The sequence below is a fragment of the Phaseolus vulgaris genome, chromosome 6 (genome assembly GCF_000499845.2).
Source record: "Phaseolus vulgaris cultivar G19833 chromosome 6, P. vulgaris v2.0, whole genome shotgun sequence".
Classification (NCBI taxonomy): Eukaryota; Viridiplantae; Streptophyta; class Magnoliopsida; order Fabales; family Fabaceae; genus Phaseolus; species Phaseolus vulgaris.
The window spans coordinates 20,225,539-20,238,128 of record NC_023754.2 but is presented as its reverse complement, the minus strand read 5'-3'; the positions used below and the strand labels follow the sequence as shown (position 1 = coordinate 20,238,128).

At 27.2% G+C, this 12,590-nt stretch overlaps 1 protein-coding gene across 1 annotated transcript; it reads left to right on the top strand.

The window, feature by feature from the left end:
* The first annotated feature begins 7,294 nt into the window (after positions 1-7,294).
* Positions 7,295-10,822, top strand: LOC137831688 (zinc finger protein GAI-ASSOCIATED FACTOR 1-like). Its single transcript, XM_068639468.1, has 3 exons — positions 7,295-7,691; positions 8,598-8,994; positions 9,694-10,822. Exons 1-3 carry the CDS (start codon positions 7,478-7,480, stop codon positions 10,568-10,570), a joined length of 1,488 nt encoding a protein of 495 aa, XP_068495569.1. The 5' UTR covers positions 7,295-7,477; the 3' UTR covers positions 10,571-10,822.
* Positions 10,823-12,590: the final 1,768 nt, after the last annotated feature.

Genomic DNA, 12,590 nt, shown 5'->3' with positions numbered 1-12,590 from the left:
CAAAGAGCTTTCTCTACGTTTTTTTGAAGTTCAATCTGCTTTGGTTGTCGAGTTTTATGAGGTTATACATGCTATGAAGAAAGTTCAAAAGATGGGCTTATTAATGTTTAACTGGAATGTGATTCTTCTTTGGTTTGTGTTGCGTTTATTGCTATGACTAATCTTCCTTTTATGCTTCATAATTGATGAAATATTTGTCTTAATTACTGTGAGAAAATCATGTTTATAGTTACTCGTATCTTTCGTGAAGGAAATGTGTATGCTGATAAGTTGATTAATTTAAGATTTATTTATAAAGAATATTTTCATTGTATAAGCTACCATCTAGTCTTTTTCTAAAATTCTTTATGAATAGATATAGTCTTTTTTTTTTGTTAACATATGGATTTTGGTCTATTCTCTCCATATTTTTGTATTCTTTTTTTTTAATAATATTGTTTTTTCATGTAATGGTAAATGATTATTGTTATTTAAGGTGTCAGTTGAGATGTCAAGTTACATAATAATACCTAAGATAAAAACTTTTATTTAAAAAAAAATTTTTTCCACAAACATCCAATGAAAAAGTCCAATTAATATCAAATCCTATTAAAATGAGTAAATCCTGATACAAATTGTCAATGGAAATACTTTACACTAACAGTAAATTCAAATAAAATACTATGTTTCTCTATTTAAGGTTATTTAGAGTTTTTTTTTTATAAAATTACAATAATTTTTTTTTGATTTTAACAAAATATTAATAAAATACATATATATATATATATATATATTACAAATCAAGTAAACAATAAAAATAACACTATTATATTAGAAGTCACAAATTTAAGACATTATTTTTATAAAAAAAAGTATGTTTCAAATTTTTGTTGTTTTTTTATTTGTTACGTGCTTATATTATCTAGGATGAATGGCCCCTTTTTTTATGTAAAAAACGGTTAGAAATTAAAGAAAGCAATGATATTTTTTTTTAAAAAAATTTGTGGAAACAAATTTTCAAAGATCCGATTTTTTTTTCCTAACAAGCAATTAAAAAAATATTATCTTGTAAAATCTTTACACAAAAGACTCAACATAACATAATAAAATTTATAAAAAAAACAAATTAAGATATTAGAACAATAACAATAAAAAAATACAAAACATTTATAGTAAGCAATGTTTTATTATTTTGAAAATAATAATAATTTTTTTTTAAATGAAAAAAAAATTGTTTTCCCCAACCCAAACACACCCTTAAACAACAATAACTTATAAAAAGTTAAAACGTGAGTTGGTGAGTGAATATTAATTGGCGTAGATAGAATAGAATAGGAACCCCAAGTATTCAAATTTTTTATTTATTCAAATATTGTGATTTATTTATATTTAAAAAGAACAAAATGAAAACATTTCCACGAAATTTCGCATGTGGGACCTTTGAATATTATCTTTAGTGTGTGTTTGTTTGGAGTGAAGGTGAAGTGATTAGTGACAAGAGGTGAATATTCCAGTGTGGTGTGCGTTGAAGTTTAGTTAAGGAGGCAATTTCCTTAGGGCCCATCTCATTTTATTCCATTCTTTGTTCTTATCGCTAAAAGGAGATTCATACCTTTTTAAGGAACCAAACACGAACTAACACACTTCTACTTTACCATAACTATACCTCCAAAACAACACTATATAATCATATATTATTATCATGCAAATCATACAGTTTTAACAATATCATTTTTGCCCACTTCACATAATCATTCTAATATTTTACAAATTCACTTTTATCAAATTATTTTCTTTTTCTCGTTATAGTTTTTTATGTGATGATAAATAATTATTGAGATTTTAAAATGTCAATCTAATTAATAAGATTCTTGTACTAGTACGATCAGATGACTCAGTGAGTCGGTCAGCACTTGGTCTGTGCCGACATCTAGGAAATAAAGAGAAGGTCACGTCACTACACGTGACCGACCGACCCATAACGCTCGAGTCAGAGGTTGATCAGGTTAGCAAAGTTAATCTACGATTAAATGTGGCTTAACGCAACCCTAAACACAAACCAACTCATTAATCCGACCCAATAATGAAGGTCCATTAAGGTAATATAAATAGCACGCATTTCAAGGAAAAATGTACGTAATTATCTACAGTACTCTGACACTCAAATACGACACCCCCACTGACTTGAGCAAAATACGACACCCACACTGACTTGAGCGTTGAAATGTCTTCTGCAGGTACCACCCCACATGTGGAACAGAACGACCAAAAGGAACAAAGTACATCAGAAAGCGTGAATGTATTAAGGAGTTCATAGAGCATTAGACCGACCGAATACCGGGATAAGAGCAATCGTTCTCTAGGTCCCCAAACCCGTTCGAGAACAATTCTAAAACTTTATACTGATTCATATAATTTATTAAAAAAATATTTTTTTTTATCTAATGAAATGAGTAGTGATAATCCTCCTCTTACTTATTTTGTGCAAAAGTATATAGTTTTTTTATAAGCGAAAATGTTATTGAGATTGCGACAAGATAAGATTTGATCACTTAACATATTAATAAATGTTGAAGAAGAGACAAAATACTTAAAAATAGAAAATAAAAAAGGATGTAAAATTGAGGACTGTTTATATCACATCTTGACAACAACAGTTAAAATAATCCAACTTAATATGAAGGATAAGAAAATTAAAAAGTGATAATAATGTAAACTTTTTAAAATTGTATATTTCATAATTATGTTAAAATTAATCTACTTAATTTTGAAAATGATAAAACACACCAAACTTAATTTGTTTTGACGCGGTCAACGATTGATCCATCAAGATCATATTGATAAAAATTTCAACCTATCATATCAAAGTAGTGACACACTAATAGATTGATAGACCAAACTCAGTTAATTATATATTTTAATTATATTTATATATAGGTTTTAAAATAAATAATAATCATATATCACTCTTTGAATTTCATCCTTTTGAATACTGTTTTCTCTCAACTCTCACCAAAAATAACAAGATTCATAGGAAAGGATGATACTCTTAACAAATCCCAACCTTCTTCTTTTAAAGTTTCACCTACTCAGCTTTTAGTTTTTTTTTTTTAAAACGAATCTAATAAATTTCATTATTTTATTCATTAACTTTCCAAATAATCATAATTTATAATTTATGTTGAAGATGTAATAAAATCGATTAAAGATAATAACATCTCATGATATATAAGTGAATGCAAACTAAAATCTTATAAGTCTGTTTTATATAGTTGAGTTAGACTTTAATATAATATAAAAGTCTTTTAAAGTCTATTCTATCAAAAATTTGTTGGTCATATCAAGCCACTTATATCGGATCATCAATAATATATCAAATCACCAAGACAAATCTTAAATGAACTTTAAGTTTAAATCAAGGAAATGAAAAAGTAATAGAATAAATAAGTCTAATTATGAAATAAGGTGATATTTTCATCCATAATATTATAAATAAATAATAGAATTTTCAATTTATCATCATACAAGCAAGTGATTGCTTAAAGAAACCAATAACCGAAACAAATATTAACATTTTAAAGGCACTCAATATTCCCAAATCATGATTATTTGTTAATATAGTAATATAAAGTTGAATCCAAAAAGTATGCACCCTTTTCTCCATCATTCATTTTTCTTTTACCCAGTTTATGCTTAAAGTGTGAAAGCAGGGTGATGAAAGAAAAATGTTTTCAAAATTTGAAATGAAAGTGGGACAACAAAAAGACTAAAAAGCTTAACTATCATTGCACATCCAACTCACCCATCTGGTTTTTCTTTTTATCAGTATCTACCAAACGCCAACAAAAATCTCATGATTTCCACGAGGATCTAACCATGTCATCATAGGTGATTATAAATGCAAAATGATGAAGAAAAACCTAATTATTCTTGCCATATATGCAAAAGGAAAAGGAAAGAGTTTTGAATTGAATGAACATGTTAGTTACACTTGTTGTGGCAATTCAAAGTTGAAACAAAGAGGTGTGACATGAAGAGGATCACCCATTGGACAGGTTCATGTAACTTGCTAGGTTTCGGTCCCATAAAAGAATCTCCCAAAGATCACAACATATATGTAGTGAAGGTTTCTCAAGGGCTTGCATTGTAGCCTCATAAATGGCGTGGACCTAAGAACCCTATTAGGGTTTTGAAATTTGTTGCCTCTTGTCGGCAAAAAACACCATTTTAAATGATAAAATCGTGTCACGTTTTTAGGTTTTCTTGCGTGTTTGATTTTCAATGTTACACATAATTAAAGAAAATGATGTGCATCTTAATTTGATACAAAACTATTTATTGACAAGTATGTATCCTTAATAATAATAATCTATTATATTGTAATGATAATAATAAATACATTTTTTTTAAATGAAATGGAATAATAATAGTGTCACAACTTATTTCTACGATTTTGAATTCAATGTATAGCTTAGAATTTAATGATATCAAATAAGGTGTTAGGTCTTTTTAGGCGAAACGGAGAATGGACTTATGTTTTTTCTATATATGTTGTTCAACTTTTTTATTTTTATTTAATGAGATTCAAAATTATATTTAAATTCTTAATATAGGGTATAGTTTCTCTTCTAAAAAGGGAAATATTTAGAAATCTAATTAAAACACATGAGTTCTATTCACAGGTATATACATAATGTTTTGATTTTGTCTATAATAAAGGGAGAAAAAATGTACAACATATTGATAATATTTAACTCTAGTTTTAATATTGTTGAAGTGTGCATGCAAGATTTTACATATAAAAATTAATATGTTTGGTAGAAAGGATAAAAAAAGGAGAAAAGATAAAAAAAAATATATAAAAAAAGACTGAGAAATTATTTTTATTTATTATAATAATAAAAACGAAAAAAAAATACTCTTAATTGATTATAGGTTTAGGATTTATATTATGAAGGGAACTTTAAGCTTTAACTCAATCCCATAAAATCAACTCTAGTCGATGTGAGATCTTCAACAAACATGAACTAGGATAGACTTTAAATGTATATAATAACATATTACGAAGTGAACTTTAAACGTAACTCAACCCCATAGAACTTACTCATGAAATAAGATTTACATCAACTTATATACAATAAAATATTTTTATTTCTAGTGGGGTGGAATCTCCAACCATGTTTATTTATTTTGGCTTTGTTTATAGAAATATATCTGTCATTTTATTCTTTTATTGCTCTATTATTTTTTTCTTTCATAGGTTGGAAAATTTGGAGAATAAACAGTGAAATGAATAAGAAGTAATGACAAAGTAGGAGATGGGCATGAAACTACAAAATGTTGTTGGTTTTCGGTATACATCCATGGCTTCCTCCTTAATTTGTCTCTTTCTCTCCTTTCTGTACTTTCCTTTACCTAATAAAAACAACACAATGGGAAGAACCTACGTCCACTGCAACCACTGCAAAAACTATTACTTATTACAATATTCTTTATTTAAAAGTGTTCTAATCAAAATTAGATAATTAATTCTTTAAATTTTGTACTTTCATTTTGTCAATTTATTTTTTTATTATTTAAGTTTTTTAACTATTAAAATCAGATTAGAAGCATCTTTTTTTTTTCTCTCTTGGTAATTCTTTTATGCACCGAATTTAAATGAATGCTTTATTTAAAGGAAATTAAAGATATATCACTTATTAGTTTAATTTGGTACTTTTGATCTCATTTCATTTGTCTTATAAATTTCCTTTTCAAATTAATATTTTTTTTTCTGTAACTTACATTAAATCATGCAATTAGATGTTTTTTCTATTAAAAAAATAAATAAATAATAAAGATATTTCAGAGACACCTGAATCCTTCTACCAGAGATGTATAGAAAACAAACCAAACTCATACACTTAGAGCTAACACTTTTATCACCATTATATTAAATACAAATAGGAAAAAACATTGAAAATAAAGTATAACTTAAAAACTTTATTGACATGTGTAAAAAAGCTTAAGATTTAAATCATATAAAAATATAAACCAAGTTTAAATTATTCTTAGAGAGTAAATAAATATCATTTTTACCTATGTTATTTACATTTTACTGATAGAGATTGAGATGGACGTTTTGAACATTGAAACTTAGACCTAAATCCAAAATTGGGTATGTCTCTCATGGTTTGCTTAGTGAATGTAGCCGTTACTCGGCACATGAATATTCTATATTAGAATTTCAAGTTAAATATATATTTTGAATGGTTTGCTTTGTAAGTGTGGCCATTGTTCGTTACATGAATATTATATATTAGAATTTCAAGTTAAATATATTTTGAATGAGGTATGGGTGGAATTTTTGAACCATTTGGACTTTTAATTAAAAATTAAGATTTATAGTTTATTTAAGTATTTTTTTTTTATAAATTGTTTCGATCTCATATTTAGAATTAATTATCATATTTTAAATAATGTGTTTTTTATAAGTTGGAATGGAATTAATTTATTTATAAGAATGAACTTGACCTTTATTGGAACCTATTAACAGGAATCTTGTTAATTATTCGTGTTAGTTAGACATTATTTTCTAATCGTATTTAGCATGATAATTACATGAAAAATGTTATATGACTTAAGAATATTTGATTATATACTGTATCATTTAAAAAAAATAAAAACAAATGATTAGCGGTAGGTTGTGTTTGTGATTCTTTATGCAAGTAGGTTGTGAGGGGTTGTTGTTGTTTGGACTGTTGTGGACATTCAGATCAAGTTGTATAAGAGTTAGATTACCTTTAAGTAATTCACATTTATTTATTTTTCCTTGCTAATAAAAATATCATTTTCAAAAAATAAAAGAGAAAAAAATCCCTGATAAAATTCAAAAAGATTGATGGACTTGGGATTATCTATACTTTAGAAATTGACAAATAAGTGTTTAATTCAAATTACTCTTTCTATATTTAAATATAAGCAAAATACCTAATTTCTGTTAATTAATTACGTTTATTTAATTTCTTATTCATATAAAAAATTACATTTCTTGAAATATTTATGTAGTTAGAGATCGTGTTCAAATTTAAATTTAAGAATATTTCCAATTAAATTAGTTCAATTTTGTTTATATTTCAATATATCAAACCTAAACACTTTTTCCTATATTATTTACGTTGTTGAGATAATATCATATAATTTCACATTTATACACATATGTTTTTTATAATTATGTACTAATTTTAAATACAATATCACACCAACAGGTGCATTAATGTAATTTTTTTGTTCTGATTATTGTTTTAATATTCTACTGCAGTGCACATCCTAATATATATAAATGTTGGCTGAGTCGTACTAATCTCCACATCATAAGAAGGAGAGTTTCGTGGGTTTTGTCTATATACCTCACTTCCACCAAACCCATCTTCTTTCTTTCATTTTCCTCTCATTTTCCCTTTGCAAGAACCAGAGAGTGAAAACAAACACTGGTTTGGGAAGAAAGAGAAGAGAATCAATGTCAAACTCAAACATCACAAGTTGTGATAGTTGGAGCTTCTCCACAGAGAACACTGGAGAAGATGCAGGAGCAGTTAAACAGAAATTAGAGATGCTTGGCCAACTCCACAGTCCAAATTCAAACACTTCAACCACAACAAATAACAGCAATGGCTCAAACACAACTTCACAACCACCTCACAAGAAGAAAAGAAACCTACCAGGAAATCCAGGTCATCTCATCACTTCCTTAACCCTTTTCTTTTTCATCTCTACCAGCACCAACATTCTTGAATTTAAGTTCATGGATTATCAAATTAAGTTGTTAGTGATTGAGTTTCCATGTACTAAAAGTTGTTGTGTGTGTATATATTCATCTTCTTCTTCAGCTTTTCTCATTAATTCTATAGCTAGAGTTTACTTTATATGCTACTACCCAAGACTGGTTTAATTGAAACAATCTCTCATCAGAAAACTCTCACAATTTGCTGGATAAAATAACATGGTAATTATACTATGTGTAAGTGTAAAAGTGGAAAGAAGATATGCAGAAGCAAGATTTGATAACATTTAGGTGAATTTGATTGGCTTGAATGCTGTTTGAATTGGGGAAGAAAACTAGGATGTGTGTGTGTTAATTCAAAAAATGAATAGCAAAAAAGGTTGAATTATTGGTGAGTGATGAAGTGTGGTGGAAAGAAGAAGCTCAATTATTGCCTGCAGGGCTTCACAATCATTGTAGTTCACTGTTGACTTTTCTTCACTGCTGGCTTGATCTCCAACTTTTCCTTTATTCTTGTTTCACACTTGTTTCAACCAAAAGCTTCATCATACTTATTTTTTCACTCCTCAATGTGAACAACCATTCCACTAACACAATTTTTTTTTTCTTTTTGAATTGCAAAATTATTTTTATTTTTTTACTTTCTCATATTATAAATTGAATATAATAAGATGTTTATAAAATAAAGATTTTGGGGTTTGCTTTCGGTGCATGTCAAATTAATAATTAATGTTGAAGGTACTATACTTGGACTAGGACAAGGAAACATGTGCATGCACACCTATATTCTATAGTTAAAAAAATAAAATAATAATAATAAATAATAATAATTTTGGTGTGAGTGGCACGTGTGCAGACCCAAATGCCGAAGTGGTAGCTCTGTCGCCGAACACACTGGTAGCCACAAACAGGTTCGTGTGTGAAATATGCAACAAAGGGTTTCAAAGGGATCAGAACCTTCAATTGCACCGTCGAGGGCATAACCTACCGTGGAAGCTGAAACTGAGAACCACGACGGAAGTGAAAAAGCGCGTTTACGTTTGTCCCGAAGCCTCCTGCGTCCACCACAACCCAGCTCGAGCACTGGGCGATCTCACCGGCATTAAAAAGCACTTTAGCAGAAAGCACGGCGAGAAGAAGTGGAAATGTGAAAAGTGTTCAAAGAAATACGCTGTTCATTCTGACTGGAAAGCGCATTCCAAAATATGTGGAACCAAGGAATACAAATGTGACTGCGGCACCATCTTTTCCAGGTTCAAATTAATCTTCTAATTATTTTTTTTTTGTTTACTTTTAAAATGTTCTAGATTAAATAATTGAAAATTCCTTACTTTTTTTCTTTCTTCACAAATCAATCTCATTTTTATGCTGTTTACATCAGCTTTCAATGTTATTTTCACTTTTTTTTTAATATAAAAACTAATTTTAATGATAAAAATAATTATTTCTTATATTAAATAAATTAGTTATTATTTTATATATTAATAAAATTATTAGTATTTAAATTATTTTTTATGATTGATAAATAATTTTTAGTTTGATGTTTATCAATTATTTAAATTCTGATTGTTTAAATCTTGATAATTAAGATATCTATTTAGAAACTATTTATAGATAATAAAATTTAATTAAAATATTAATAATTTTTTTAATTTTTAAAATAGATTTAATTTAATTAATATAAAAATTAATTATTTTTTATTTTTAAAGTTTATTTTTATTTAATGATGTTTTTGTAGTGTAGGTTGAAAATTCCCAAAAAAATCTCATTCTCTAAGCATGTCATTTTAATGAGTGGTATTTTAAATTCACTGAAAAACTTTTAATTTTTATTTTTCATCTTATTATCTTTATTCTTTTCACTCAGATTATATATCCAGTGTGGGTTCATGTTAATTCTGTTAATTTAATTGTATTATAACTGAGTGCATAAATTTAATTATGATCTGCAGAAGAGACAGCTTCATCACACACAGAGCTTTCTGCGATGCACTGAGTGATGAGAACAACAAATTCAACGAAGCAAGTATCATGCATGGTTCAAACCTGCAACCACCAATAATCCCAAACCTAGTAGCATCACTACCAATCAATACCAATAATCACAAGCAACCATTATCACTCCCTCACGACCTCATTGCAACAATTCCACCAAAACCCTTTAACAACAACATCTCAGCATTCACAAGAACCCTTTCATCCACCTCTTCTCCCTCTCAACTCTGCTCAAACTCACCAAACATCAACATGTTTGAGGAAAATGCTCAGACTCACATGTCCGCCACAGCACTGCTTCAAAAAGCTGCGCAAATGGGTGCCACAGTGAATAGTAGCAACAACAGCATGATGACAGAAAAGGGCTTTGCTACAAGCATGGCACCACCATCATATGGGGTCATGAACCACCACCACATTCACAGTCAACAAGACCTCTCTCACTATAATAACTTCCATGCAAATGGGACGATGATGGATGGTGGTGGCAATAGCATGGGATCAGGAATGAGTGGTTTGGATATGTTTAATGCTATATTGGATCAAAGTAAGGCCTTGTCGAAGATCATAGAGCAGAACAACCGAAGCAGTTACAGTGATGTTTTGCATGCAATGAACAATGGTAGGTCAACAACTTCCATTGATGTTGGTGGAGCTAAAGGGGGTGAGAATGTGATGACTTTGGACTTGTTGGGGATAGGAGGAGGTGGTGGTGATGGAAGTTTCTTTGGTGGTGAACAGTCAGAACTAAAGATGGAATATGGAGAAATTAGTCAAATAAGAATTCAAGGCTTGAACCAGTTTCAGCAACAAACAGCAGCATATGAAAATTAAGACATGGTGACCTTGCTGGGGAGGGAAAAATAAAATAATGTGCATGTTTCTGATGTAGGTGGAATTTTCAGCTTTAGTTCTATGAACTAATTTCTTTTCTCCCATAAATAATTTAGTATTACACTGCAGAAATCAGTGTGTGGATCTTTTGGTCCCTTTAAGTTAGTGTTCATTGTTCTGTGTCTTGAAATGGAATAATGGTCCATATATAAAGTTCAATACTGAGCAAAAAAATAGTTAATTCAATGTGTACACTGCAACTCTCAAATTCACTCACATTCCCTTTTTAGCTATATATGCTGGAAATTTGTTGGGACATTTTATTTGAAGTTTCATTATATATATTATCACTTTGCTTTGTTTTATCATATGTTTTTCAAAATACAAGTAAAAATTATGATATACATGTGTTATGTATTGACAATTTAGACATTTTTACATTATTTCCTTTGTCCTATTGTAATTTAAGTTTTCTCACACATATTAAAAATAATAATAAATACATCATTTTTTAAGATAGTTCTACTAAAATATATATATATTTTTTAAATTCATTACTTTGATTAAATAATGTAATAATAAATCGGTAAAAATAAAACTTTATTGAAAGGTAAAAATAAAATTTAATTTTTTGGTTAGTCAATTATAAAATAGGAAGTACATTATCTAATCATAAACTATTATATATGATAAATTTATTGATTTCAAAGTAATCATATTAAATGTCATACGACTAATGGTTAGTGCTTAAATGATGAGTGTAAAATCATTTTATATTAATATTGAATAATCATAGATGCCAACAATTAATTACCTATTTGATCAAATAAGAGATATATTGACAACATATTTTATAGTTGAAGCTTACTGAATTTTCAACTAATATATATATATATATATATATATATATATATATAAGTAAGGGAATATTTCATAAATAACTTAATTTCAAAATCAATGTTACTTTTGTAAATATATATTTAGTTAATTAACATAAAAATTAAATATCATCAATACATTGATAATTAGTTAGTAAATAGAAATGGAAATATGATATTGAAAAGTTAAACATTACTAAATAATAAAGAGATTTTTTTAATAATATATGTATATACATATATTATTTTTTCATAAAATATTTAGGTGTCAAATATCTATTATTGTTTATAAACTCATGTAATTTTGTATTTACATATCGTTATTTTAATTGTATTATTTAATTTCAGTCATTATATTTTATATTATGCATTTTATCTATTATTACTAAGTATTTTTAATAAATCTTAAAAATAAAATGTCAATAGCATACATTTAGTGTTTTAGGAAGGGGTTAAAATAATAATAAAGAGAAGTGGTAATAATAGAGAAATAGATAAAGTAATAATTTTCCTTTTTGGAAAGTACTTAAATTATACTACATTCTCCTTTAATGTTAAAAAAAATACTTTGTTTTCTTTAAATAATAAATACATGTTACAGATATTTTATTTAACTGACATTTTTAAACTCAAAAACATTATTAATTTTTATTTATTTATTTATGTCCTTATATCTTGTCTAGTTTTTAATTCGTTTGCATATAATGTAAAAATGAAAAGAATAAAATAGAAACATGTTGTCAATATTTTTCTAAAATTTGAAAAGTTATAATATTAAAAAAAATTAAACAGCATTTCTAAAAAGAAATAGAGAATAATGATAATAATAATAATTTAAAAATATATATTTATAATTTTTTTTAACTAGAGTGTATTAACTTCACACTGTTTCACTTATCAATTAAATTCATTTAAAATTTTAAAATTAAAATAACAAAAAACTACAACCATCTAATATTTTTTTAAAAATTTAATTTTAAAATTTTTCATTCCTGTATCACCGACACAAGCTAATTCATCTGTCTACATAATTTTCTTTCATTTTTATCAATAAATGTAACTATTCCCGTTGGCAAAAAATCCAAAACAATGACGCAAGCATAATTTAATTCACATTAAATTATGTCTCCACAACAAAAAGA